The sequence below is a fragment of the Aulonocara sp. 'chitande type north' Nkhata Bay genome, linkage group LG10, assembly GCF_057382095.1.
Source record: "Aulonocara sp. 'chitande type north' Nkhata Bay isolate Kocher_YH1m ecotype deep benthic linkage group LG10, A_spYH_male_GT1.1, whole genome shotgun sequence".
NCBI classification, from domain to species: domain Eukaryota; kingdom Metazoa; phylum Chordata; class Actinopteri; order Cichliformes; family Cichlidae; genus Aulonocara; species Aulonocara sp. 'chitande type north' Nkhata Bay.
Genome location: NC_141353.1, coordinates 18,515,763 through 18,543,002, shown reverse-complemented (window position 1 = coordinate 18,543,002; position 27,240 = coordinate 18,515,763). Strand labels below are relative to the sequence as shown.

At 39.9% G+C, this 27,240-nt stretch overlaps 2 protein-coding genes across 5 annotated transcripts; both read left to right on the top strand.

Moving 5' to 3' along the window:
• The first annotated feature begins 240 nt into the window (after positions 1-240).
• Positions 241-13,907, top strand: map3k7cl (map3k7 C-terminal like). 3 transcript variants are annotated; one of them, XM_086308813.1, is made up of 5 exons: positions 241-936; positions 1,870-1,980; positions 6,949-7,007; positions 7,984-8,099; positions 13,008-13,907. In XM_086308813.1, the coding sequence occupies exons 2-5, from the start codon at positions 1,905-1,907 to the stop codon at positions 13,186-13,188; spliced, it is 432 nt and encodes a 143-aa protein (XP_086164939.1). In that variant the 5' UTR covers positions 241-936; positions 1,870-1,904; the 3' UTR covers positions 13,189-13,907. The 3 variants fall into 3 exon arrangements, with proteins under 3 accessions (XP_086164939.1, XP_086164938.1, XP_086164940.1); XM_086308812.1 differs by having other exon boundaries at positions 6,937-7,007; XM_086308814.1 differs by lacking the exon at positions 241-936 and having other exon boundaries at positions 1,873-2,292.
• Positions 13,908-15,473: 1,566 nt separating this feature from the next.
• Positions 15,474-22,386, top strand: bach1b (BTB and CNC homology 1, basic leucine zipper transcription factor 1 b). Of its 2 annotated transcripts, none has more exons than XM_086308811.1 (5): positions 15,474-15,667; positions 15,801-16,050; positions 16,587-18,059; positions 19,023-19,229; positions 19,332-22,386. In XM_086308811.1, the coding sequence occupies exons 2-5, from the start codon at positions 15,817-15,819 to the stop codon at positions 19,560-19,562; spliced, it is 2,145 nt and encodes a 714-aa protein (XP_086164937.1). In that variant the 5' UTR covers positions 15,474-15,667; positions 15,801-15,816; the 3' UTR covers positions 19,563-22,386. The 2 variants fall into 2 exon arrangements, with proteins under 2 accessions (XP_086164937.1, XP_086164936.1); XM_086308810.1 differs by having other exon boundaries at positions 15,747-16,050.
• Positions 22,387-27,240: the final 4,854 nt, after the last annotated feature.

Sequence of the window (27,240 nt, the reverse complement as noted above, 5' to 3'; positions counted from 1 at the left end):
AAATGGCTTTTTGGCTTTTAAATGGTCCCTATGCTACTGGGTCACAGCACAGATATTTCTAGATACACAGTTTTCCCTTTAATTCTCTGACAACGATGGGATGATGAAACCCCAACTTTTAATTTGTATCTAATACAATAAAAAAGCATATATCATTCTAAAGCACAATGTAATATTAACTTAACCCTTATCCACTACCAGTATACAAAACATGTTTTGTATACTGTTAGGTATACAGGTATTAGGTGCACCTAAACAGTGTATCACCTAACCCTTTTAGGTTTGAGCTGGAGGCTACTGCAACCCCATAAATCAAAATTTAAACACACAAGGATGCCCTGTTTTGTCGTCCACATGAGCTATCATAACACGAGATGCTCGTTCTGAACAACTGCCTCACTGCACAGCTATTGCAAAGCCCAACACCATCCGAGCGGTGTGACCGTGTCACTCATAGCAGTGCCGCAGCTATGGGCATTTTTGCGGGCTAAAGTCATGTCATCTGAGACTTTTAATTGGGCCCGGGCCGCCACAGGGGGACAGCGGACGGCATTCCTCCTCTGCCTGCGCCCTGTGTTGCTCTTCGCTGCGTGGCTCTGTGGATAACATGCACATGCCTGCGCAAACATGAGCTGCTGGAGTCCCTCTGACTGTCACTAATGTATTGACGCCTTGGCTACGTGCTGGAAAACGTAAACTTTGATAATTACAAAATAATAGAGTTATAGTCTCAAGATAGCGGAGGTAAGCTCTCGAAGAGACAGTGGTGCCATCTTTGCTGGGATTTGCGGATTGACGGCTGAGACGCCTTTCTTCTGAAGAGACCTCAACATTGACCTCACGGGAAGCGGACCGAATCGGTGTTGAGGACTCACACTGCTACCTGATTTAAAACTTTAACACTGACTTTTCTGCGTCGAATTCTTGCTGCTTCAGGTAATAATGACTTGTTGGCACAGACGGTGCATTTCAACTGTTGGGTGCGTGCAGAAGAGGTGCATATTTATGGAATATCCTATAGTCTCCATCACAGTTTTGATTAAATAACGTATAATACGGTTGCATTTAGATGCATCACCTGTGTTGATCTGTCGCCAAAATCGGACCTTCTGTTTCCCTACAGAAGGACGCATTATGGTTTGAAAGAATGTTTCTTTGCAGTAGGTCACTGAGGTGTGTTGGCTGAGACAGTGAGTGTACCAGGGTTAAAGCAGGCAAACGCACTGTTATAAAAAGCCAGTACATTCACTGGAAAGCGGAATGCAAAATCCAGACCTCAGAGCCAGTCTGTCAAAGCTCCCAAATTATTTAATCCCACAGCTACTCCAAATGCATGATGAAACCGACGGCTGTGTGCCTGTATGTGTGTGTGTGTGTGTGTGTGTGTGTGCTCTGATAGGGCTCCTTTGTAGTGGTTTTAATATCAAAGGGTTTGCTGTACACCTGCTGAGTTCAGTGTTTAGTTTCTCTGGTGAGGTAAAATCACATTAATATGCTGGGATAAAAAAGAGTTTGTGCGTTCCATGGCAGATAGAAAATTTCTAGTTCTACAGTCCTGGTCTTACTACCGATTAATCTGCTGATCTGCTGAATAAGCTGAGATGTGGAAACAGTTAAAAAAATTATGCCTTTGAATTTCTTAGACAGAAGGAGACATTTAAAATCAAGAAAATGCAAATTTCACATCATAAAACATTGAAAAGATGGAAACTGCTACATTCATGAAGCTGGAAACTACTTTCAGTTAGAATCTCTGAATTTATTAACAGTCTATTCGGATTTCTTTATTTCTTATTAGCTGATTAACTAACTGTGTCATTGTAGCATCATCACTTGTCTCTCATGGGGTCATTTGGCTTGTGTTAACAGCTTTGTTGTGTGCCTGTGACCTTACAAAGGGATAAATGATCACCTCAACCAGAAGAGTGTCTCCTGATAAATCTGAAGTTAGAATTGCCTTCAGCCTTGATGACAACTCAGGTAAACACACACAAATACATACTGTAGGTGCACACTCATATTATGCTTAGTTCACTGAATTTGGAAAGTTACTTTAAAAATGATAACACGTTACCGATAACTTCTGTTGTCAATGTAAGCAATCTTTTTAATCATTTCAATAATTTAACAGTCACTTTATTTTTTATAACAAATTATTTTAATTTGTGAGAAAACAGAAATAACAACAACTTTCAGATGCTGTAGGCTGTAGTCTAGGTGTTTCCTCAGGTTTGCCACAGATGGTGTGCATGTGGGCCTGTGCAGGTGCTATTCCATCAGGGATGGTTAAATGTGAGTTATACAGCTGTCAAATCAAACCTTACCTTTACCACCCTTACTCTAAAAAATGCTGACTTCATGTATAGACAAAAGTGTGAATCTGTTATAGATTGAGGAGTTACATTATCCTCCAGTACGGTCAGTGCTGTATGTTTCTCCCAAGAGCTTAAAACACACTAAAAAGCAGCATAAGAACAAATATATATCACATTGTCCAAAGCTATGTATCCACAAGGTAAAATAACACAGTTTTATGATGAGCTTATAGTTTCTGGTGCACATCAGTACTTCCAATGTGTGTGCATTTTCATTGTTTTGAGGTGGTTGCGTGCCTTCCAGTTTTTATGAGCTTGTAACGTGTAACCTCCGTCACAAGTCTGTGAGCACCTCTGTCTCTACTCTCTAAAATGATCAATGCAGATGACACAGAAAATGGCAGGAATTGTGGCTCAGCAGTGCATAGTGGGTATTGATTCTGGAGAGTATGCCAGTGTTATGGTTATCTATCAGCAATTTGTTGTCATTGTACAGACCTCAGTCCAACACTACATTACAAGGGCACTAACTGTGGATGTGCCCTCCACGTGCATTACTGAGTACTATGAGGAGTACTATAAGCTAAGGAAATTTACATCACTCTAATCATAGCAAATGCACACATATGTTCAAATGCTTCGGGTATAGCACTGGCAGGTTGTTTAGACCATTTAGGATTTATTTGATTGGCAGGTGGAGATTAGTAGCAGTTTGGTGCAACAGTTAGCACTGTTTCATTTCACCAAGAAGATCCTGGTTTAGAGACTAGCAGCCTGCTGTGTGAAGTAGGCAAGTAGGTTCTCTCCAGCTTCCCTCCACAGTCCTAAGACATGCTTGCTAGGTTTAATGTTGTGAATGTGACTACCTGTGTTAGCCTTGTGATGGCCTGGCAACCTGCCCAGGATTTAAAGCACCTCTAGCCCAGTTACTGGTGGAATAGGCTCCACCTCCCCCATGACCCTGACTTGGAAAGCAAATTTTCATAGAAAAGGCCAAATGAAAAATTGTCAAAATGTAAGCCTATCTGTCAGCCTAGCTACGATAGCTTTGCTATTTCATTTTTTGGAAGGATTCCTTGCACAGCCGAAAAACTGCAAAGTAATGGTAACATGTTAAATTCTACAAGTACTTGGATTACTGCACCTGTGTAATCACAAAAAATTGAATTAATAAATGTAATCAGTCTACATTTATCTCACGGTAACTGTAAACAGATGTAAATGTTTACTTTGTATTTTTTTATGTAACTGTTAAATTTAACAAACACAACACCAGCTATCGAATGACACACGCACAAATCTGTGTTGCAGTATCCGAAAATGAAGTTAACACATTATTTTGAGGATAGTTACGTATATAGCATTCAACACCAAATAAATCCCGAGGTTCAACTTTCACTGCATTTCCAGTATGTGGGGAACATGTGAATGATACAACCCGCACACCCTGTGACTTTAACTGTCTTCATTCTTCTACACTGTAACTGAGACAGGTGCTCTCTCTATTTCTGTATGACCATAGCATATTAAAGAAAGAAAAAATCACACGCGTTTGTGTATGTGCAGCTGTGTGCTTGCATGCATCTGCATGCGCAAACATATACAAGTCAGCTGATAGTCCGTATAATATTCCATCATTTATTAGTACAAACATAAACAGTTGTCTTTGTCCCTAAGTAACACACACATACAAACACCTACACTACCTATGGTTCTAGGTGCTGTCTGTCAGGATATTTTACTGCAGTGGGGCCAGGCACTGGGACAGCAGCTGCAACTATGCAATGCCAGAGTCGGGTTTCCTCTCTAATACTAACAGTGTCCCGCTGCCTGATTCACTGTTCAGCTTTTAGAACACTGGTCTAAATTTATAAGCAGTTAACAGTTCCAGTCCAGCTCCACCCTCTGATCCCCCCCAATCCCTTGTCTTTCTCTTAGGAAACAAGATGAGGCCACAGAAGAAAGCAGATACTCAAATATGTCTTTCAACAGAGACCGATCGTCTCATGATCATCTGCTTGTAATTCAGTGTCTCTTCCTGAATTATCATTTTTTTCATTATACTATATCAATATCCATTATCATTCATATCCTCCTGATAACTGAGGAAAAATGAATCTTCCCATTGAATGTTTTTTGTGATTTCCTTTCTCTATGGAGCTAAAAGAGGCCACCCAAACGCATGAGATATCAATGGAAAGACCAGAGTGTCCTCTATTTAGTCCATCTTATTAGGATAGCTCAAATAAGTCAAAAGATATAGACCAAAAACAATTGTTTATTACAGAGGACATAAATGAATAGGATGGTTCTCATGAGGATATTATGAGGATAACATATATGGATGGATGGATGAATGGTCACAGAGGTCTTTGCTGTACGTAGGTGTAGCTCTGGAGCTGCTCAGACTCTAAACCTCCAAAGTCCAACTTTGGATCTTCCCTTGGCAATCATGTTGTTGTGTCTTTGAACTCATGTTTCTCAGCAAGGGGGCTAAGAGCTGTGCTCTGTTTAGGGATCATCCCCTAGGCCTTTCATGGCTTCATGCCTGGCATAGTTATAACCCCACACTGTGTCAATTCTAAGCATGAGAACTGTATTTATTCCACATCATAATTGCCCCCATGGTTTTTGGCAGGCCGTCTAATTCTCCTGCTTTTAGAAGGTTGCATCATCCTGGGATTCTCCACATGTGTTCCACAACTCCAGGGGGGCATTACTATCAGGGCAGAAGCTGGGGCAGACAACCTGTCTGTTTCTGTCTGGCTTCCTATTTATCTAAACCACTCGCTGTCTATACATGTGGTCTGTTTGTTCTGCTTACTTTGTTTGCCCTGCTTACTTTGTTTGTCTGCCTGCCACATAGATGTCCCTCTGTATTCTTATCCTGCCTGTCTTTCAACCTGACATCTCATTACTCCTGTTCAGTAAGAGGACGTGGCTCATTTATAAGTGCAGCACTATGTTGCTATGTTGTGGTGTCATACAAGAGACCCATATAGTGTTTCAATTTTGGCCATTTTATGAGCCGGAGGAAAGCCTGTAGAACAAGTGGCGCATCCAAGGAAAACACTGTTATCTGTCTTTTTATGGGAAAAGTTATAAAAAGTTATAACTAAAAAAAGCAATAACAATAATAATATTGACACATTCTTACTTTACTGGCACTAAATTTAGCCATTAATGTTACCATGCAGAGTTTAAGATTACAAGTTTTCATTCACACTTTCTTTTTTTTTTTTTAAGAGAGGCCTTATGCTTCAGACTGTCCTTCACCAACAGCAGGTGAAATGATAAACCGTGCATTGTTTGTCTTCAAGGTTTGATCATTTAGAAAGTTCATACAGTTCTTGATTTTGCAGTTGTTGGAAAATTATTAGTTTTGTGCAAATTCCAAGCTTCTGTAGATGAATTATGATAAGACCTGATATATATGAGTATCAGAAGGAAGGAAATCAGCACTGGGTGACAGTGATCAGTAACAGGAAGAGACTTCTGAGAGAACCGGGCTGGTCCTGCTGTGAACAGCTGGAGATGAGGGGGAAGAAAAGATAGAAAACAGGAACGGTGAGGAATCATGAACAACTGCAGAACAAAATGCAAACTATGGGAGACAGCAGACAAGAAAAGTGTAATCATAAAAGCAGAGAGGGTGTCTGTCTCCTGAACCCACACTGGGAGCTGGTTCCACAGGAGAGTCCTGATAGCTTGATAGCTGAAGGCTCTGACTCCCATTCTACTTTTAGAAACTCTAGGAACATAAAGTAAGCCTTCATTCTGAGAGCAAAGTAACACAGTACAGTGAGACACTGAAGATATGACGATACGTCATCATTCAGGGATTTCAACAGGATTTTACAGGCTCAACCGAAGGCTTTTCATTGAGGTTTTAGAACAGCCAGATAACAGGTAGTTAAGCCTAAAAGTAGGGTATACGTTTTAGTTTTTCAGCATCACTCTGAGACAAAAATATTTCTAATTTTATCATATTTTCCATGGATAAAGGCAGGTCTAGAGATTTGTTTAAAGTCAAATGACATATTTTGGTCAAAATGACACCAAAGTTGAGCTCATTCATACTTTTACTTTTACTTCAGTGTATTTCAGGTGAAAATGTTGTAGGTTTCGGGCAATTAAAATTATCTGACATCTGCAGTTACCGCGGTTACTTATTTTTAGGATTTTCAGCTAAACGTATAACTTCTCTGAAGAAGCATTTTACATATTGGAATACTAAGCAGTGTAAATTCGCATCACCATCTCAGATTTACATGTGGTATACAGTATGTTAATGCATCATTAATACAGCAATTAGCACTAAATAAAATACACAAAACCTCTGTGCTATTCTGAACAGTTTTTTATCATTTAAATTCTTTTGTTTTTTCAGTTTTCTTTACAGTGTTTTCTGTTTACATCTAGTAGACTCTAGTAGATCTATACTTCTACTAGGTGGCAAAGGTAGTATAATGTTATAAGTTTTATATCATTTGAAAATCTACAATTTCACTGTGACAAGCTTTCTTTTGCTATAAATGTATTGTAACATTATTTTGTAATGTTACAACATTATGTTGCGCAACATTGTAACATTTTTACTCTAATTAATTCTAAATGAAAGATGTCTCAACAGATGTAAAGGATGTGGAGGACCTCTCCCAGACTTTCCCAGATCTTGAACAGCGGCTACAGGTATCTGTTCACCATGCTGCATCCTACAGCAGTACTGATGCATTTGTTTGCAGTACAGCACACAAGAGGATGAATACAGCAGAAAATTCACAAAGCTAAGAATGTATAGCACTGCATGTGGATTTCATTAAATTGCTTTAATCTCACTGTTGTCATTGTTATTTGCTCCATATTGTACAAAGTTACATCTATAAATACTACACAATTTCTCCGACAACATTTTTACTGAGGTAAAAGAAGCAGATCAGAAAATATGTAAAAAATAGAATAGAAAATAAACAACAGTTGAAAAGAAAAAAACATACATTGGACATTGCTGGTTACAAATAAATTGGATACTGCTGGGATTTTCCTTCAAATCTCCATTGTAGTCAGGGAAGCAGTTGAATCTTTAAATATGAACCAACCTGGGTTGTAGTAATCAACCTCTGTAAATTGAAAAAACAAAACAAAAACCCAATTCACTCTTTGCCCTCCCCATACGGTTAGTGTTGTCATTGAATTATCCTTCATCGAGTATCATTGACAGGGGCACATAAATTGTATGTGGAGTACCAAAACAACAAGAGTATCAAATGATAATGGTACCAGACCATTAAATATAGCTTTCAGACAGTGTATTATTACACACTACATACAAAGAAGAGGCTTTGGAAATAAAAGGATAACTTGTGGGACCTTCTGCCTTATTTAAGACAGGATTTTAGTGGTTATAAAAAATAAATTTACTCAAGCTGAAAGAATTAAATTAATCTAATTGGCTGCTAACTAAATGTTCTTCTCAGATATGATGATTTTAAAGCAGATTTACTCTTTTGGACTGTTGTTGAGACAGCCAACAACAAAACTGACGGCTCAAATTCCAAGAAACCGTAAAGGACACGGCGTACCATACTCTGATATGATTCAGAACTAATACTTCATCTCTCTCATGTTGCATGCTTTACATCTTTTATTTCTCTCTGACCTTTTGCAGCCAGTGCCTCCTTGTGTGTCTCTGAGAGAGAGCGTTCAGGTGTACAAGGAACACTGCAGGATGGCAAGAGAGTTCCACCAGGTCAAAAATGAGATTGCTGTGCTCGAGGATCGCAAGTAAGGCACTAGTACAGTCGCTTCCATGTTAATCGCAGCAACCCTTTTAAGCCATGTTAAAATACAAAGTCGAAGCTCCTTGTGACAGGGAGCTTCGACTTTGCGCAGCGTATCTCACTCCAAATTAGAGTGCCAGGACGTGTACTACTGAGGTCGAATTATTGCTTAAATCTCTCCGAACTCTCCAAAGATTTAGGAGTTCAATTCCCACTATAGCATTACATTCACTAAAAATAGAACTGCAAAGTATTTTGGATCAACATGTCCACCAGATGGCACAGTTAATAGCCTGTATACAGTATTTTGCATGGAAACCATCAAGAGCATTTCCCTTAACATGTTGTTTTAAAGGGTGATAATTTAAGACTTTCAGGTGTATATTTCCATTTTTGTTTTTTAATTTAATTCTTTCTAATTTTGTTAGAAACAACATCAAGCACATGCGAAAATTACAGTGTGCTAGGTTTCTTTGATTAGTTCAGAATCATCTACTGGGAGGATATTACATAAAGTGCAGCTCTGGTCAGGTTTAATTGAACAAGAACTATTGTAAGCTTTAATACACAAACTCATTGTATGTTGGCATAAAAGTGGGGATGTGTTACACGCACGCAGTTGACAATGCACCCTGTGTCCCCAGCAGCTGCGGGTAGTTTTAGCAGTGGGATTTTCATGGGCCTTACTCTTACCCCACCACCACACCTACATACACACACAGACATGCACTGACACAACCGAAACCACTTCACAGTTCCTAAATAGAGAACAGCATGCGGACTCCGACTTAGCCTTGAATCTAGACGAGGTGGGTAAGGCTGGTAGAAACTCCTGTTTCTTCACACTAGCAGTCGGAGACATTCACGGTCACATTTATACTACACGACAATCTGCTTTGTAATGCTATACTATAAAATTTGATATGGTGACTTAACTTTAAAAATGTGCACACTGTTGTCCTCAAAAATAAATAAATACCTGCAAAAAATGAGGTGCAAGTTATACTAATTTATTTTGAGTTTGCAGTAAATAAGTTACATGAAAGTAGCGATACACCAAAATAAATGAGCCTGTATACTTCTTTAAGTTAAATACACTTTATACAACCAGCCCTAATTTTAGAAACAAACTCAGAAAGTCAGTCCACATGATCTAGTTTGGTTTAGATAACCAAAAGAACTTAAACACTATATTTACATATTGTGTTTTAAGAGACAGAGATCTCATGTTGGGTTACATTCATGTGTTAGATACAACATGCACATACAGGAAGAACCGGTTTTTAACATACGAGCCACAATCCTGAACATGAGCACTAGCCAGGACTCCTTCAGCTCCACAGTCATGGATGCCTGCTCCACTTAAACCTTCACAATCTTCTAAACCACACAAACATATCCCTAAAAAACAAAATCTAAACCTGAAACAACAACAGTACTTATTCAAACACTACTTATCAAGCTTAATTTTAACATTAACACCCCCATGAGTTCTGTCATTGAAGAAGTTTTAGAATCAGTATATGTCGGCTTTAAAAACTATTGCAAATTAAGCTAAAAGCTTTCATTGACATTAAGTCAGTACTTTGTGTTTACGGCATAAGATTTTCCTGATGTTGAAACTTCTCATTAATAGAAATGTTTTTTTCACCAAAAGGAGGATATGCTTACTCTCTATTCTGAGCATTAAGAGAAATACATCATACAATACTTCCTTTATGGGGAAGTGCACACAGAAAGAGGAGGGCTTGAGACATACAGTGAAGTTTTGCAAGGATGACTACAGGAACAACGCTTTAACACAGTGGGGAGGGATTTTCCAGGACGTACTGCTCCTTTTAGTCATTCTCAGACAAGTACACACTAGTTTGATGGAATTCATATTTCATTTACCTTCCAGTTTCTAGATCATCTCTACGTTCAGTGTTTTTGTTGCCAGTGGATTTAGCCTTATTCCAGTAAGATACACAAAAAGGTTCAAAGTTGGTCAAAGGGAAATACAAGAGTTTACAAAAAGTTCTTTGACTAATATTGGGGCTTTGGTTTTTTGTTGGGTTTTTTTTTTTTGCGTGTGATGAAATCGTGACATGGCAGATTATGCAAGATAGAGGAGCTGACAAAACTGGTTTTATAGCCAATATCTCAGACAGTGTGTGAGATATCGCCCCCTCCCCCCCAATTTTTATAAACTTTGGTACACAAAAGTAACAAACAGATGCTTTAATAATAAGTTTATTTGTATGTATAGCACTTACACATGATTTAAAAGTACTTCACATTTTAGATTAAACTACCCAGTAAGAAAGCGTTCATGTCCCAACATACAAACTCGGTTGACACATACAGTATTGCTTTAGTTCATACACACTACCATACAGACAGGTCAATTGAGATATTAAGCCTTTGTGAAACATCATATTGTAATACTGCAGGAACCATAAGCACTTTGCTCTTTTTATTCAAGCAACAAAGCATCCTAAAAGTTTTGCTTACTAATTCAGATCAATTTTCAGTCTGATTTAGTCTAAGGAACTGAAAAAAAAGAGTGTGGCTGTACATGCTTTCATCATACTTTGCATACTTTCGTACTTGCATCATATTTTCAACCAGTTTCTTTGTTTGTGGCTCACACATTTTGTTCAGGAAATAAATTGTGCAGACCTGTTTTAGAGTGTGATCCAAGACCTCAGTGTATACCAGAGCTTCCCTAATACCAGCATTTCAACAATTTAAAGTCCACTACTACTCTCAGTTAAGTATGCTTCTCACTTAATGCTTTTATCCCATTAAAACTCCTCACTCTACCTGTTGTGGATAATACATATCATTTTTCTTTTTTTTTTCTTTTGTTGCTGTTCTGTAACCTAATAGTAGCTGTAATACAACACTCACATACATTCATAGATGTCAGGGCGTTACACGTAGTACCACACTGTACACATAGCATGTCCATGCAGTACTGCTGACAATGTCTTTCAAAGTCCAAAGGCTGTTCGTTTTTTTTTCGCCAAAGGAAGTCAGATCACGCCGTCTAAACCTGCTCTACAGTGTTTCAGTTCAGGTAGCTTTATTGAGGATAGTATTTATATTTGGTTTAGGAGGTTATTGTGAGCCCACATGGACTGGAATAAGCGTTCCAGTGGGCAGAGAAAGATTTTATTTCTGTATACATCATTATGCCTGAAGAAAACATTAGAAAGGGATGAGGTTTTATTGAAAAGAGTAGCTCTCGGAGGTGCCATCAGTATTTTTTATGTTATTTAATAGAATACAAAGGATGGAACAGAGTTTATTTACATCTTCCAAAAAACGGATGCATTCTCCAAATGTAAAAGAAATCTATTAAAAATACATAGGAGCGGGTTTGTGGTAGCCACCATGTTCCTCTACCATATTTGAATACAGTGCCTGGAAAGGACATCTCTCTTCCCGCTCGTGCTGTTTTACATATGTGGCTAGAGACCGGCCACATACGTAGTAGGCAGAAGAGAAGTCAAAGGCATTTGTGTGCCATGCAGGGACATTTGATCCATGCTTGCACCTTCAGACTCAAGATATGACTCATTATACCTATGTTTTATTGTCAGAGGAGTCCCTGTTGTCTCTGTCATAAAGGACAGAGACAACACCACTGGCCTCTTAATAAAATATTATCCTCTTTCTACCTCTTCCTTCCAGCCTAATCTCCCAAATTGAAGTCAAGGCTCTAACACATAAAAACATGCATAAAAATACTTATTTATTCCCAATATTGTCGCAATTACTTATTGTCAGTAGATTAGACAGCTGACAACAGGCTAAACAACAACAGCTGATTATAAGCTAACATTATACCAGCTAATGCTAGGAACTTAAAAAAAAAATCACACTTTCCCACCGATAAACAAATTGATTAAACTCTCACATTGTATGAGAATTTATTCACTAAATCCCAGAGTGCAACAAAGTTACGTCCACTTCAAAGACAGTTTCACCAGTCCTGGCTAATAGCAACTAACATTGGCTAACAGAGGCTAACATTAGCAAAAACAGCAGTGTTACTGACAGAAAAATTCAAATATCCACAATAACTCATCTCAGTATGAATGGTCAACAATGAGCTCTGACTCATTGACCTCTATTGGACTCCTTTCACAAAGTTTTACAGCCTTTTCCAGTGTAAATAAATGTGGATGCATTGACAGCTGAAGTAAACAGTGGACTGACAATCTACACAGATAGTTTTCCTCTATCTACCGAGAACTACCGATATGAGGTACAGGCTAAATTTAATGTTTTGCATCTTTCTTGGCTGATTAAAACATGTTTATCCTAAACCAGCCACATAGCTAGGATTATGACTGCAATCTGAATCCTACTGACATTTAGCAGTGAAAAAATTTACACACTGTAAGTTTAAGTTAATAAACTGTGATCTTTAAAACATTTATTTTGATTTCAATCCATTTCAGTGCCATCATGACCATGAAGTCTTTTTGTTCAGGGAGCCAATAATAATGTACTTATGCACAGATAGATCTTTGATCTGTGGCACATAAGCCTTGGAGCGCTCAACATACTTTATCTGCATTTATACCACTCATCAACAAACTATATTTTCCTACATGTGGAAAATGTTGTGAATAATACACAGTATTTACTTCCACATAAAAATGTTAGTTATTTTTTCAGGTCTGTGAGTGATTTCCCCTCTTGGTCCTTCCTGTGAGTTTGCATTGTTTCTGTGTTTATTTTGGCTTCCCCCCCAAGTAACCAAAAAGCTGAGTACTCGAAAATGCTCATCTGCATGAATTTGAGAAATCTGACTTTTCCATGAACTGGGAACCTTTCCTGGGTATTTCCCTGCCTCAAACCGAGTTTATTCTTGGATGTCAATAACTGGCTGTTAACATTTTCCCATTCATCCATTTAGGCGCAAGTTGCTGGCGGAAATGGTGGAGGATGAGAAGGTTGCCATGGAGATCGCCCATTTGGAGGAGGAGTTTCGGCGTCTGACAGAGGAGAACCGCACCTTGGTCACAGTCCATAAAGAGCGTGCTAAGCAGCTGGAAAGGCTCTGCGTTAACAATCGAACGAGGCAAGACTCCTCGTGACCTCGGCCAGAACCTAAGACCACCAGACTCTAAGCTGACACTAGGGCCAGGAACCAGGAACAAATACTCAGCTAGTGCTCGTTTTACGCAGTCACAGTCTGTGAATCAGCTAATTACACAGAAAGCTGTGGTTTCTATTCATGTCTGAGTCATTTGTTTGAACCACATACATGCAGTTATCAAGTTGTTTTAGTGATTCCACCAAGCTATTACACACTGCCAGTTAACTGGGTACTGCTTTGTCTCTATATGATTATGCATAACCCTCCTGGTTGCCAGTGGAAAATCTAAAAATACAATATTTCCATACATAGTCAGTTGCTGTGACTCTGATATCTGTCTTAGGTCCGGTGGAGACTCAAATGTTTTGTCTGAGATCTGCTGAGGGAGCCAAAGGTGGTACGATGTGGTCCAAGTATTTTATTTAAGGAGTGTTTAACCTCCTCTCCCTCTCTCCTACACCCAGCTCATGGATGAATGTTTCACACACTGTCAGGCATCTGGAAAATATAAGTATTTGTGAAGAACAGAAATATAATGGGTGACTAAGTATTTCACAGTATATGCTGCAACACAACACTGTAAGACTTGTACATTTTCTTTTTTTTCTTTTTTTTTTTGAGGTAGTGTATGTAGTAGAAACAGGGAAATGTACAGCATGACGAACTGTTGGTTATTGTCCTCATACAAATAAAATGTGTTTTATTTTGACACTTGCATCAGTTCCCTATTTTCATTTCTCCAAGCCAGTGTTATGTGTGTGTTTTTATGTCCATAGTGATTACAAAGAAAAGGGAACTAGATTGTTTTTTTTATGTCAAGATTAGATCATTCTGGAGTTATGAAACTGTCATCTGATTGGCTGGTTTGACTCTTGACAGGCTTCCCTGTTTCTCCAAATCATGTGATATTAGAAACAGCACTTTGTAGTTTTGCACTGCTGTAGCTCCTCCATTCACTGAAGCTGTCCCTTTTCTTTACAGAAAACCCATTGTCTACAGTAACATTCACACCATTGTCTGACGTTATGACTTTTCACCTCCTATCACAGCAATTTCATCAGTATTTTCTTGGCCAGTAAAAGTTGCTGACACATATAATTATATTAGCTATTCAGATACTGTTTGATGCATAATAATGATAATGTGTAATTATATGGGGCAGCGGTGCTCAAACAGGTGCCGTGTGGAACCACTGGAGGATGGAACACAGACAAGTGGGTGAAAAATATGAAGTGAAACTAATGTGATTTTTTTTTTTTTTTTTGGGGGGGGGGGGGGGGGGGGGGATAATAACCAAACAACATTTTGCTGACTGGATCTTCTTCTCTTTTTTTGCAAATGATTCATGGAAATTGTTGTGTGTGTGTGTGTGTGTGTGTGTGTGTGTGTGTGTGTGTGTGTGTGTGTGTGTGTGTGTGTGAATTGGGCACTGAAGAAAAAAACTTAAGAAACCCTCCTCTAAGACATATCACAATAAGGGTGCAGAGTATTTTACACCAAACATAAAGCCTACCATAAACTAGTAAAAAGTAGATTTAAAGTCATTCATAAAAACACCCAACAGGAGTGGAGTGTAAAACACAAGGCGTGTGGTGATGCTTAAAGTAGAGCCATGTAACTTCAATGATGAAAATAAAATGCAATGCAATAGGCACAGCTGTGACAACTGTTCAGTTCCTGTACCCCTGCCAGCAAAGGTTTTCTGTGCCTCTCTCTGGTACAGACGCATTTGCACTGAGCTCACACAAACACTTGGTGCTTTTAAAAACTGCAGCTATGAAGCAACACGGACCTGCTGGGAAACAATAACCGTCAGATTAGTCCCTCCTCCCCTTTTTTTCACCAAGAGGTGTTTGTCTTTACGCTTTATTTTTTCTACAACAACCGCGTCTCATAATTCACTGTGTATGCAAATGGTTGAGTAACTCCAGGTAACCTTCAAGCCAAAGATACACACGGAAAACAATATCCTGTTTAAACACGAGCTTCGCTTCCCAGCCTGCCCCTTAATCTGTGAATTGTCCGCTCAAGGTACGTGTATAAAAGGATTTTCTGAGGAAACAAAGCTGTTGGTTTACCAAACAGATCTGAGGGTGGGATTTGGTAAGGACGGGAAAACTGCTTGCTCATCCTTTATCAGCAAGAGTGCATGAGTCAGCGCCGCTCTGATACACCCAGGGTTGTTACAACACACATAGGCAAGCACACAGACGCACACTCCCTCTATGCCTCTCCCCCTCCTCCTCTCTCTCTTTCTCTCTCTCTCTCTCTCTCTCTCTCTCACACACACACACACACAGGCCATATGACTGAGTCAAGCTTAGATTTTCGTTTGTATCTGACTCGCGATAAGGATTTATGGGAAACATAGTCCGGTTAGACAGCATTCCATGTAGAAAAAACATGTGTGTTAAGCTTGCTGGGACTTAGTTACACACCCTAACCAGCGCGGAAATCTACTCCAGAGTAAGACTAAGGTAGGCATGCTTTCGTTCCTTTGTTTGTGGTTGTGTTGTATTTAAGTAACATTAAAAGTATATCATGTTGTTGTGACAGAAGGGAACTGGTGAACTCTGACGGAGAGACTCTGTGTGTTTGCTGTACAAACAGATATCTATCGGTGGCCATGTCTGCCCCACGGTCGTCTGTGTTTACATTCGAGTCCACCGCTCATTCCTCCCATGTGCTGAGCTCCCTGGACGAACAGCGGCGGCGGGACGTGCTGTGCGATGTCACGGTAGTGGTGGAGGGCCAGAGTTTCAGAGCCCACCGCTCGGTGCTCGCTTCCTGTAGCGAGTACTTCGCGCAGAGGATCTCCTCATTCACACAACATGGGGCGGTCGTCACTCTTCCCCAAGAGGTGAGAAATCACGTCGTGACGCCACAGAGGTCGAAATTATTACACATGCACAAGCTCACGATAACAAAATGTTTTCTGAAAGTGAAGTGAGAAAGGCGCTTGTGAGGCTCGTTTCCTCACAGGTAGTCGCAGAGTTGGGAATTTGTTTGTTGTTGTTTTTTTAAATAATAAATGAGACCGACTGTTGTTTTAAAACGCACAGAAGCGCCAACATATAATCTCTGGCGTCAGTGGACAAATCCATATAGGAAAGATCAGGTCAAACCGGTTAGTGGCTAAATTTTGGTTAAAAAGTCAGACTTAGAGTACTTTTTTTATTCAAGTAAAACCTGCTTTCATAGACAGTCAGAGACTGTCATCATATTAACAGTTAATCCTTTTTATTTCCCGAAACTTCTTTAGTTGGCATAAATCAATCTATTTTCACATGTGGACATACAGTACTTTTCCCTTCATCGTCTACTCTTACAGGAAGTACAGAATTAGGCAGAACATGCTCTTTTTAAAAGAAAATATGTATTTGACCTCTTTTACAGGTGACAGTCACTGGCTTTGAACCCTTGTTGAAGTTTGCCTACACGTCCAAACTACTCTTTGGAAAAGAGGACGTCCTAGAAATCCGAAACTCGGCGGTCATTCTTGGCTTCAAAGACCTAGATGAGGGATGCTTTGAGTTTCTGCTCCCTAAGTTCCTCTCCACCACCACCAAAGGTCCTCCTCCATTCAAGAGAAAGACCTGTTGTAAAGAGAAGAGCAAGCGGCCGCCTTCAGAGGAAAACAGCAACACAGACTCTGACAGCGTATTGTTGGATGAAAAAGAAGTACAACCAGTTGCTGAGTCATCATGCCAGCGGGAAGTGGTTCAGGACTGTAACAAATCAGTGAACAACAAAGTGGGAAGTCAGAAGAGCACAGACACAAGTGCACTAGTAGCTGAGGGAACAAATGACAGTTTTATGCAGTGTCCAAAGTATCGCAAGTTCCAGCTAGCTTGCGGGAAGGACGCTTCTGTCACAGAGAAGAGCCTCAAAACAACAGGGGTCAGGAATGACTGTGTCATCTCTGACTTGCCGTGTTCCAGCAGTGCAAACAGTAAGAATGAAACTAAGACTGAAATCTCTGGAAATTCAGTCTTAAGTGGCTACAGACAGAATAAAGGAGGGACTGATGAGCCATGGAAAATTCAAATAAATGATGGGAAGACAGAGAACTGCTTGGGCCGAGCGACAGCTCTTATGGTTAAGAAGAACACAAATGAAGGAGGGGGCAAATGGAGCGAGAAAGTACGAGAGAATGATATTGAAATGGACGACGGGCTAGAGGGTGCAAGTGCAATCGCCTCCTTGGAAATATCCAGTGTCCAGTCAGACTCCTCAGAGTCAAGCGCAGTGCTGACTGAGAGGTCATCAGGGTTAATGCTGCACCATGGCCCTCAAAGGGCCTTGAATGAGGGTCCTGTAATCTGTAGACCACTGAGGCAGGAAAGGTTTTGTATGGACATTGAAGAAGTAATAAGCCCTATTGTACGATGGCCAATCTCCAGTCAAAACAAGGCAGAGGATAAGATAGAGGGAGAGGGGAAGAGGGTAGATAATGGCTTTCAAGAAGCAAGAAAAGAAGGAAGCAAAAATGGAAGAGTAGCCTTGCCTGTAAATAATATCACTGCGGAGAAGGAAATGGCTGAGAGCCTGGCACGGCAGCTGGGATCTGATATAGACCACTGTCAGCTCAACTTTCATGACCCCAAGGGCGGATGTCCCACCAATATAGGGGCCCAATGCCCACAGAGCACATCTTTAGAGTGGCCGAAGCATAACACCCCCAAAACAAGCTGTCCCCTTTTCCAGGATCTGGACCAAAGGAAATATTCATGGAAAGGAGAAGGGCTGTCTGAGTGTGAGGGGGCATCTCAGTCAGGTGTGTCCTCCTTTAACTCGGGGGAGGACGGCGACTCGGAGACAGAAACGGAAGGAGACAGCGAGTCCTCCGCAATAGAGAGGGCCAGGCAGGTGAGAAGTTAAAATGAATCTCTTCTCCTCTGTTTTCTCCTCCCCTGCTTAGCCACGACACCTTCTTCTGTAGTTCACGTTGTTCAGAAACTGCAGTGCCTTGAGAAGCATCACCACCTTGCCTGTGGGTGACTTCACTGTGCTTGTTATAGATACCAGTTTTTGGCACATTTTATCATATTCAAATTTGCTTTCAGGCAACAGAAAGGAGAGTTGCCGTGGAGGCTGGTTAAAAATTCACCCAGCTGCGTGTGCGTTGGGACCGTGTATATGCGTCCAACCAGCTGGTTCAGAGTCCAGTTTAGCTTACATTCACAGCTCAGCCTGTTGAGTTAGTAATAAGTGTGAGTCAAACAACAAGTCTGAAGAAGCTCTCAAGTCCAAGCTGACCACTCGGATTGGACAAATAAGGCAGTGAGTGTGCAGACGAAGCTAAGGTCATTTCAGAGGAAAAGCTTTTATTTATAGTAGATAAAACAGTACATGGCTGATACTGTTCCAATATTTCCTGTCCCAGTTTAGCAGCAGCAGGTTTTTAGAGTTAACAATTAACACCTTGGTAAAAATGTAACTCCTTGTTCACTTTTTTTACCCGTTTACACCACTTACAGGAAGTCCCACAAGGGACTTTGAATAAAAACAAAGTAAATGAATTAAATTAAATTCGATAAATTAAAATATGCATAGCCATAAGAAATACACACTGGCCGTAATCATTTCATACCAATAGAGAAACAGTTGTGTTTTTTCTGTGCCATCCTGTTTTTTTGTGGGTGTTATCTAACTTCCAGCTTTCTTTGTTTATTTATCAAAGCCTCTTGTAAGACAAACAGAGACAGTCCTGTGTTGTGATGTTGCGTAAAGATTTAAAAGTATGTCATTAAGGAACACTCTTTGTCTCATTTTAGAAACGATGTCATGTAACATTTTCTTCTTCTTTTTTTTCCTGCTGGGTTTCTTCAGGTGCAGCTGCCATTCTCTGTAGACTGGATAGTGGAGCTGAGCCGAAACGACTTCCAGCAGCTGCTAAAGCAACATGCCTTCACGCGTGAACAGCTGGACTTTGTCCATGATATGAGACGACGCAGCAAAAACCGCCTCGCAGCTCAGCGATGCCGCAAGAGAAAACTGGACTGCATATATAATCTGCAGTGTGAAATCAACAAGCTGGTAAGTATGTTTCGTTTTGTTTTTTTTTAATCAGTAAATTTATCCAAAAGATGCTCTCGGTCGTGCTAATCGGATTGTGTGTTTTGTGTATGTGTATCACAGAAGACGGAGAGGGAGAAACTGATGCTGGAGAAGAGCCAGTTGAGCCAGCTAAAGTTGAAAACGTGTCACAGTGTTTCTGCTTTATGCCAGAGGGTCTGCAGTGAAGCAAATCTACAGCCAGAGCAGCTGCAGGTGTTAGCCAAGTACACCTCCCCAGACTGCCCTCTGTCCTCTTTCTGTCCTCACACAGACACTCTTCTCTCACAGCATGGGTTGCCACTCCAGCCATAGGTGTCCTCTGTGGGTGTTGAACAGTATATGACAAATGAGGAAGCTCCATGAAGTTCCAGCAGGGACACAGTCACTGGACAACATTGACTTTAGATACAGAACAAGCACACTGATGTGGCGATACAGGGTGTCAGAGGACTGCGGCTCCTGAGGTTTTTTATTTCAAACTGATTTTGAAGCCTTACTGTAACCCTTCTCATACATTATCTGAGGGCCTTTACTGTGTATTGTGGCCTGTGTGCAAGCTCCAGTATGAAGCAATGGCTTTGCCAAGTACGATTTTAATTGTAATCGAAAAATTAATTTGCAAATAGAGGACCACAATCAACTGCATTTTTTATTAACTACCCTTTGATTTCCAAATGTATATCGAGTGGGCGGGAATGTGTTCCTTGTGTTTAAAATCATTTCGATTGTCCACCGGTTAGAAGTCCTTCGATGGCTGTAGCAGATGGGTTTTTTTAACACTGTAAATAGCTTACTATAGTTGAATGTCTGGGGAAGCAAAGCAACACAGTCAGGGAGACATTTATAGTTTTAACTGTAACCGAATGGGGACATACATTTATAACATGCCTCACTGCCTGACTACCTCAGGATGACGTGTACATACTTTACAACACAGGTCTCAGGTGTGAACAAGACTATTTGGCCAAAATTACCTCTTGCCGAGGGTGTTGGTTCAGCCCTCTTACTCAGAGTTAAACACACATCAGCATTTTGCACCAAAACCACGCAACTCAACTAACAAAACAAAAAGGACTTGACATAGTGTGGCATGTTTACTTTTTGTCTGGCTCTCAGTTTTCTGGCTGTCATTGTGGTTTTATATCATCCGCATTCCACAATGACACAGCTCTTTTAAACTGCAAACGCCTCTCACAGTTTTACTGTAACTCAGTGAAACACACCTCAGGAATTTTAGCTGAGTCTTTAGCTCCACTGCGTGAACAAAGCACGCCCGTCTGAGGTAAGGGTGGAATTAAAATGATTGAACCAGCCTCCATGTTTGTCTAACCTTTCACTAAATGGAAATATTGTAAGTTATCCACAGCCGATAAAGTTATCTTTATCGTTCGTATCTAAATTATTGGAAAAGATCAATAAGCACGCAATAAATAACGCAGTGATAGATTCAGATGTACAAACTGTTTTATGGTTGTCTTTTAGACTTTATTCTAGCAACTGCACTTTTTTTCCCTCTATTCAGCATTCCGTTTATTAATCTGCTTTCTGTAGTGTTTAGCATTTGTTGCTTTGCAGCTACTCTTCTGGTTTTTCTGTTCACTATTTGCTGTTATTATATGTTTGCATTTATGAAATTGTTGTCACTCATAATAATCACCTGAACGTAGCTGGACTTGAACTGATTAGTGTAAAATGTGATTTGAACAATAGTGTAAATCAGATATGCTGAGTAACCACACTGTGTTTTCGATGACAGTAAGCTTTGAGGGACGATGACAAAACAATCCTTTGCTTTCTCTTTCAAGCTGACTGCACACTGCACAAGAAATGCGTGATAACTTAGGTGCGTATTGCCCTCTAGTGGCAGTATGTGTGTTTATGCAATCATTCCACTAAGTACAGACGAGTAGTTTGTACTACATTGAGCTCTTCTATTGATTGTGTGTGTTTTTTAAGCCATGTTCCAAAAGTACCGTTTCTTTCTATGAACTTTTGCAAGTGCATTCCCGATTTTTCTTATTTTTAGACCATATGTAAAAACAAACCAAAAAAACCCCAATATTAAACTGAATAAAGAAGCATAAAGTTTCCCAAACAGTAAAATATGTTTCTTTGTCCTTCACTTTTAATCCCGGAAAACATCAGTAACGTTAATGAGATGTAATATTTCTTAGCATGTATGACAGATAGCTGAGCTTACGGGGTCTTCAGAGGACTCGTCTTTCAAATTGGACAGACATATTAATGATTTATTACTACACTACATTGTTAATATTAGTCCCTTTAAATTTGTAGACAATCTCTACCACTTTGTCTCACCTCTGTGCTTTTTTTTAAATTTCCTGCCTGATCTTCCTTTGTTTTCGCCTCTTTCATCACTGCCCCTTTCCCCCCTTTTTTCTCTGTCAGGAGGCTGATTTAATTAGCAGCGTCTTTATGTCATCTCTTAGTTTTCTTTTATGTGAGCAAAAACAGCACGATAACACTACACCAAGGTTTTTTAATTGCAGCAATAACAGTCATTCTCACAGCTTACTCAGGGTGAAAGAATGTATGAAATTGGGTGCAAAAGGTCAAGTGGGTTAATTTGGCCAAATTGATTGGGTGGGAACCGACAAACGATAAGTTCCAAGGGCTTAAAGATGAGGAAATCACCTTAAAGCAGGTGGTCCTAAGCCTGGGAAAGATTTCACGAAATGTGATTAAGTTCAAAATCCAGTCATTCTCGAGTGGCTGCACTTTTCTTTCTTTCTTTCTCTTTGTCTGCAGAAATTGGACAGCTTGGAAATGCACTGAATGAGTCATATTTGTTTACGACCCCAGTTTATTGCAAGTAAAGTTTAGGATTTGTATAAAAATACAAATGTAATTCATATGAACTGTTTCACTTCTCGGTCACTAACTGGTATCTGAGTCTTGAAGTAAAAGCAGCTGCAATGTGCCTAACGTTACAAGAGGTGGCTCCACATGAACAATTCTTGGCAGTGACCACAGGGAGAAAGGCACTGTCAGATCATCAGACCAAGTCATTTTTATGATCTCCATACTCGTAACTGATTTATCAAACTTGTCACATGAGATTAATTAAGGTAGCTGATTGTGTGCTAATAAAGTACAGAGTGATCTGTTTTAATCAGTGTGAAATGTTTAAATGTTTTTTTTAAAGCAGTTGTGATGACAACTTCAGCGTGTCTGTTGGTTTACCTGCACTGACTCCTTGGTAACCTTTTGTTGCTGTAACATTTAAGTGTCTCTTCGATCTTCTCTTACTACCACCTTCTCTCTCTTCCTGTCTCACAGAGAATATATGGGCATTTTCTGTAGGTGGATCTTTGGCAGAGCCCGAGAGCCACACAGTGTGCCTTAATGTGCTCATGATTCCAAATTCCAGAAATCAAGAGTTAAATCTTGGAGTCTTCTCTCACCCCCGTTCTCTGCGACCTGCTGGAGCAGGGGGGCTAGGAGCAGGAGTTGGCCGTCCGACTGCGGTCTGGAGTGTGGAGCCTTCCTGCTGCTGCGGAGTCGGGGTGGTCTGCCTCCCCCCACCGCAGGGAAAAGGGAAACACCACCTGGGTCTGGGTGCAGTTCCCCCCTCCAGGGGCGGGGGCACCTAGACCCGGTTTGTAGAGTACGCTTGGGGAGTGTGATCGTGTGTACAACGTCTCTTTATGTCTGTCTCCACGTTGGTTGAGTGTGGAGTAAGTGCATATGAGAGCATGAGGGTGGGAATGGATGTTTGTATCTGTGTGTGCCTGTATGTCTGTGTCTATATGTCAGGTTGGGTGTCAGGCGCCACCTCTCTGGGGACATCTCAGGCCCTCCAAGGTTTGGAGGCCTATCTCCCCCTACCACCACTTCCCCTGCCAGTGGCGGACCCCCTCAGACATCGGTGCGTTGGTGGTTCTTTGTGTCCGGGGATGGGCGTCCAGGTACACACCGGCTCATTCCTTGGCGGCCGCTTATTGGGGCCTGGAGCCTGGGGCTCGCTCGGGCCACTTCGGAGGTGGGGTGCCCCCGGCCTCTCGGCCTGGGGCTCGGTCACTCAGGCGCAGCTGGCTGCCGGCGGAGCTCACGGGCGCGTCACTGCAACTCCCCCTGGCTTCTGCTCCGCGGCTGCTGAGTGAGCCCTCATCTGGGACTCTCCTCAGCTCTTTCTGGGACAGTGGCGCAGCTGCCCCTCTGTTGGTCTTCCTTGGTCTCTTGTGTTCTGGGGGCCTCTGGATGTCTGGAGTTTTGATCTCCTCCACACCTGCTTCACGCCCTGGAGGACGGGGCTGTGGCCCCCCCACACCCTCTAGCAGATTATTACATGAAGGAACCTTTAAAAAAAAACAAAAAACAAGCGCGTCCATGCTCACAGGTGTACACACGGGTGATCACACCCACAAACTACACCCTTTTTGGCTCCTACCTCAAAGCACACTGTGTTCTGTTGATCTTATGTGCTGCACAATAATGTTTAACATTTAGTATTTACTGTCATATTCCCATATATCATTGTGATGCTGTTTATTCTATTACTCTTGTTCTCTTCTGCTTGCTTTCTTTTTTCTTTCTCAGCAGGTGATCCAGGTGATTGATATATGCATTTTTTTTTCTCTGCCCGTTCTGTTGGTTTTTGTTTTTTGCCCTTCTCCCCCGTCCCTCTTCTCAACTGTTTCTCTTTCCCTCTTTCTTTCTCCCCTTCTTTCCCCCAGTCAAGTCTGTCCCGTATTCAGTAAGTGAAAATAAAATAAACAATAAAAGGTGAATCAAATGGACCATTACGGCAAGGCTGGGATGGTCAGTTTGGTAAAGTAAATCCGTTGGGCATCTTTCTTTGCCTTTAGACAACAATTCTGAGGGCAAAAGAGCCAAACGGGACAGGCCAAAAAAAAAAAAAAAAAAAAAAAAAAAAAAAAAAAAAAAAAAAAAAAAAAAAAAAAAAAGTTAAATCTACCCCATCTCTCATCACACAGTGAGTTTAAACTTTAAGAATAAACAGAGAATGAAATAAAAATGGCCATTTGTTTTATTTTGTATGCCATATTTTGTGACTAATAACCTCAAACAGCTTTTCAGTGATTCATTTACAGATTGGTGACAAATTAAAGGAAAAAACAAACCCTGACCTGTTTACAGTCGAGGGCTGTTTTGCTATTTGCGGATATTTTTCTGGTTTGATTTGGGATCTTAAGCATCCTAAGTGACAGAAATGCCATGCTGTGTTTCTATCCTGCCCCCTGACAGCACAAGACAGCACAAGAAGGGTCAAATGAATGGTATAAATATGAAAATTATGATTTAGATGTTACAGCCTTCCAGAGTTAGACAATCCTCTTCACCATCACCGTCAGAACATAAATTGGAGAACATAAGATTTTTCAGGACACCTGCACAAAGTAGTTTCCTAAATAAAGAATTGTGTTGCTGGAGGTTTCATAGAGGAAAAAAATACAAACCATTTTCATGTGTTTTGGACTTCCCCACAACTCCAGCAACACTGGTCTCAGCTAAAGATAGCTATAGGAAGAATATTTAAGATAACAGTCCCCTTTTCTTTTGAGATCTTATATTTACGTTTAAGAGCAGATACACTGGATGAGTTCGAAAACAAATATCTGTACAAAATTTAATTGACTCCGACAAGAAAATGGTGAAAAACTGGATTATTGTAGTTCACGACATTTACATGATTGAGAAGCTGACATTTATTTTAAGACAGGAAAAGGAAAGGAAAGGAAAAGGAGTAATGTTTAAGTCTTGGGATCCTGGATTGACGATGTATTATCATTTAGAGCAGATACTTCCGCTCTCTACTTGCTAACCTCCTCAAAGTTATGTTAATATTACCTTATTTACTTACTTTCTTCATTGATGTTGGGTTTACATGTGTTATCAAAGAAAATTATAATGTGAAAGCTGTTGTGGTGTGAATAGCATGTACACCCCTGATTCCAAATAAAAATTTAAATAACAACAACAACAAAAGATCAAATGGGTGTTTATCCTTTGGAAAAATACATTTCCATCCCTAGATTGCTGCTCCGCAGATTTATAGACAAAAGACAACTGAACCTCTTCTGGCTGGAAGCACATGGTAGCCCAGTGACTTTCTTTATCTTATTTTGTCCTTTGTCACTTTTCTGGAAATCCTGTTTTGTCAAAATACAACTTGATGGTTTTCAGATGACTGAGCTCTAAAATGCTTTGATGCTTTCTTGGTAAGGATGCCTTAACATGCCACAAGCAGATGACCTAATCTTCTAAACCCTCGGGCAGAGATTAATCAACAATCATGTGGCTTCCTTATGAGAATCTTAGAGTCCTGATTCAGCCTCACACACACACACACACACACACACACACACACACACACACACAGTATAATTTTTATTAAACTAATAAAAGTTAGACACTGATTTTCTGTTCACTGTCTTACAGTGGTCCTCAGAGTGATCAGAAAATAAATGTTTGTTCCAGGTTAAAGTGGATGAATAAAATCATTGTTTTATGAAGTTTTATGAAAGTGTTAGAAAAACAGATAACATGGTTTATATGTATTAACTGATTTCACAGCTTTAAAATAAATACACAAGTACAATCTGCACACAGCATAACAACTAAAGAAGGGATGTTAAGTCTTTCTTTGCTTCTCAAACACACCATACAATGACTTCTCACAGCACATTTTCCTGTGCCTGTAAAGTGTAACGCTGCCATTCTGATATCATATGAGAGATGCATGATATTTAGACGCTCTCATGATGAGCTAAAAAAATGTGACATTTTTCTGTGGAGAGGCCCTTGTTTAAATCCACCCTTATGCAAGCTGTAAATAACCAATAAAAACTCACACTACCACATGACACTGCCATATAAACCTCAGTCAGCTATGAAAGCAACCTCTCATAGTACATTTGCAGAAATGCCAACAAACCAAACAATTAATTTAATCCAGATTAGTGGGCTGATCCAGATCAGGATATGCACTCAAAAAAATGAAACGTTGACTTTAATTAAAATTATTTTGTCAACAGGTTCCACGAAATTGAATTATGTTAGTTTAAAGCAAAAATCTTTAGTTCATCTAATTTAAAAAAACTACTTAAGATTAACAAGACATATTTAAGACTAACTAAATCAAGTTATGTTGTATGAACATAGATGATATATTTTCAGGTTAGATAGTTTAGATTAGTTACTTCAACACATTTCTTATTTGTGGCAGTAAAATGTTAAATTTAAGTTAGATTAATTCAAATATTATATTTTCAGCCACCTTGTGCTTTATTAATTAGTTTTACATAAATCTATTTTGTCAACAGGTTCCACACAAATGAATTAAGTACATCCAACTTATTTTTTAAAATTTCTTTTATTGCCAACACATTCAGTGAGCATTTGTGTAAACCCAGTCCAAAATAAAACACAACAGCTCATTAGGGTTAGTAATTAACAGTATGTAGACAGATGCAACATCAAGACTTTAAATTAAATGTCTGTATCTACCAGAAATAGAAGAAAAAAAAAAACGCATTGAAGATCACATAACACATTGATAAGATGACACTTGAGTTATGCACATGTGATGCTAGTAAGGTCTGTGAGTGTTTTTTTCTTTTAGTGTCTAAAATGGATAGCAAAGTTGCTATTTGCAATGATTGCTTAGGGTCAGTCCAGTAACACAATGCCAATGAAGTGCTTTCCTTTAACAATGCAAAGTGAAGTGTCCACCTCAACAGCCACAATTAAAAAAAAAATTTATGTAACAACAACAACAACAACAACAATAATAATAATAATAATAATAATAATAATAATAATAATAATAATAAATAGTCCACTGATATTAGCAATCAAAGAAAATTACATCACCATCCCAAATAAAACTTTAACAAAACATGCCAACATTATGGTCTAACAATAAAACAGCTTGTCAGCGTTCAGTTTTTTTGCAACAGCACAGCAGTAACCATTTAACACTTGCCACTGTCAACATTTATTTTAC

Coding starts and splice junctions, on each gene's coding strand:
- bach1b (XM_086308811.1), top strand. CDS start 15,817: ATGTCTGCCCCACGGTCGTCTGTGTTTACATTCGAGTCCACCGCTCAT. Junction 16,051..16,586: donor TCGTCACTCTTCCCCAAGAG/GTGAGAAATCAC, acceptor CCTCTTTTACAG/GTGACAGTCACTGGCTTTGA. Junction 18,060..19,022: donor CAATAGAGAGGGCCAGGCAG/GTGAGAAGTTAA, acceptor GGGTTTCTTCAG/GTGCAGCTGCCATTCTCTGT.
- map3k7cl (XM_086308812.1), top strand. CDS start 1,905: ATGATCACCTCAACCAGAAGAGTGTCTCCTGATAAATCTGAAGTTAGA. Junction 1,981..6,936: donor CAGCCTTGATGACAACTCAG/GTAAACACACAC, acceptor TCTAAATGAAAG/ATGTCTCAACAGATGTAAAG. Junction 8,100..13,007: donor GCTGTGCTCGAGGATCGCAA/GTAAGGCACTAG, acceptor TCATCCATTTAG/GCGCAAGTTGCTGGCGGAAA.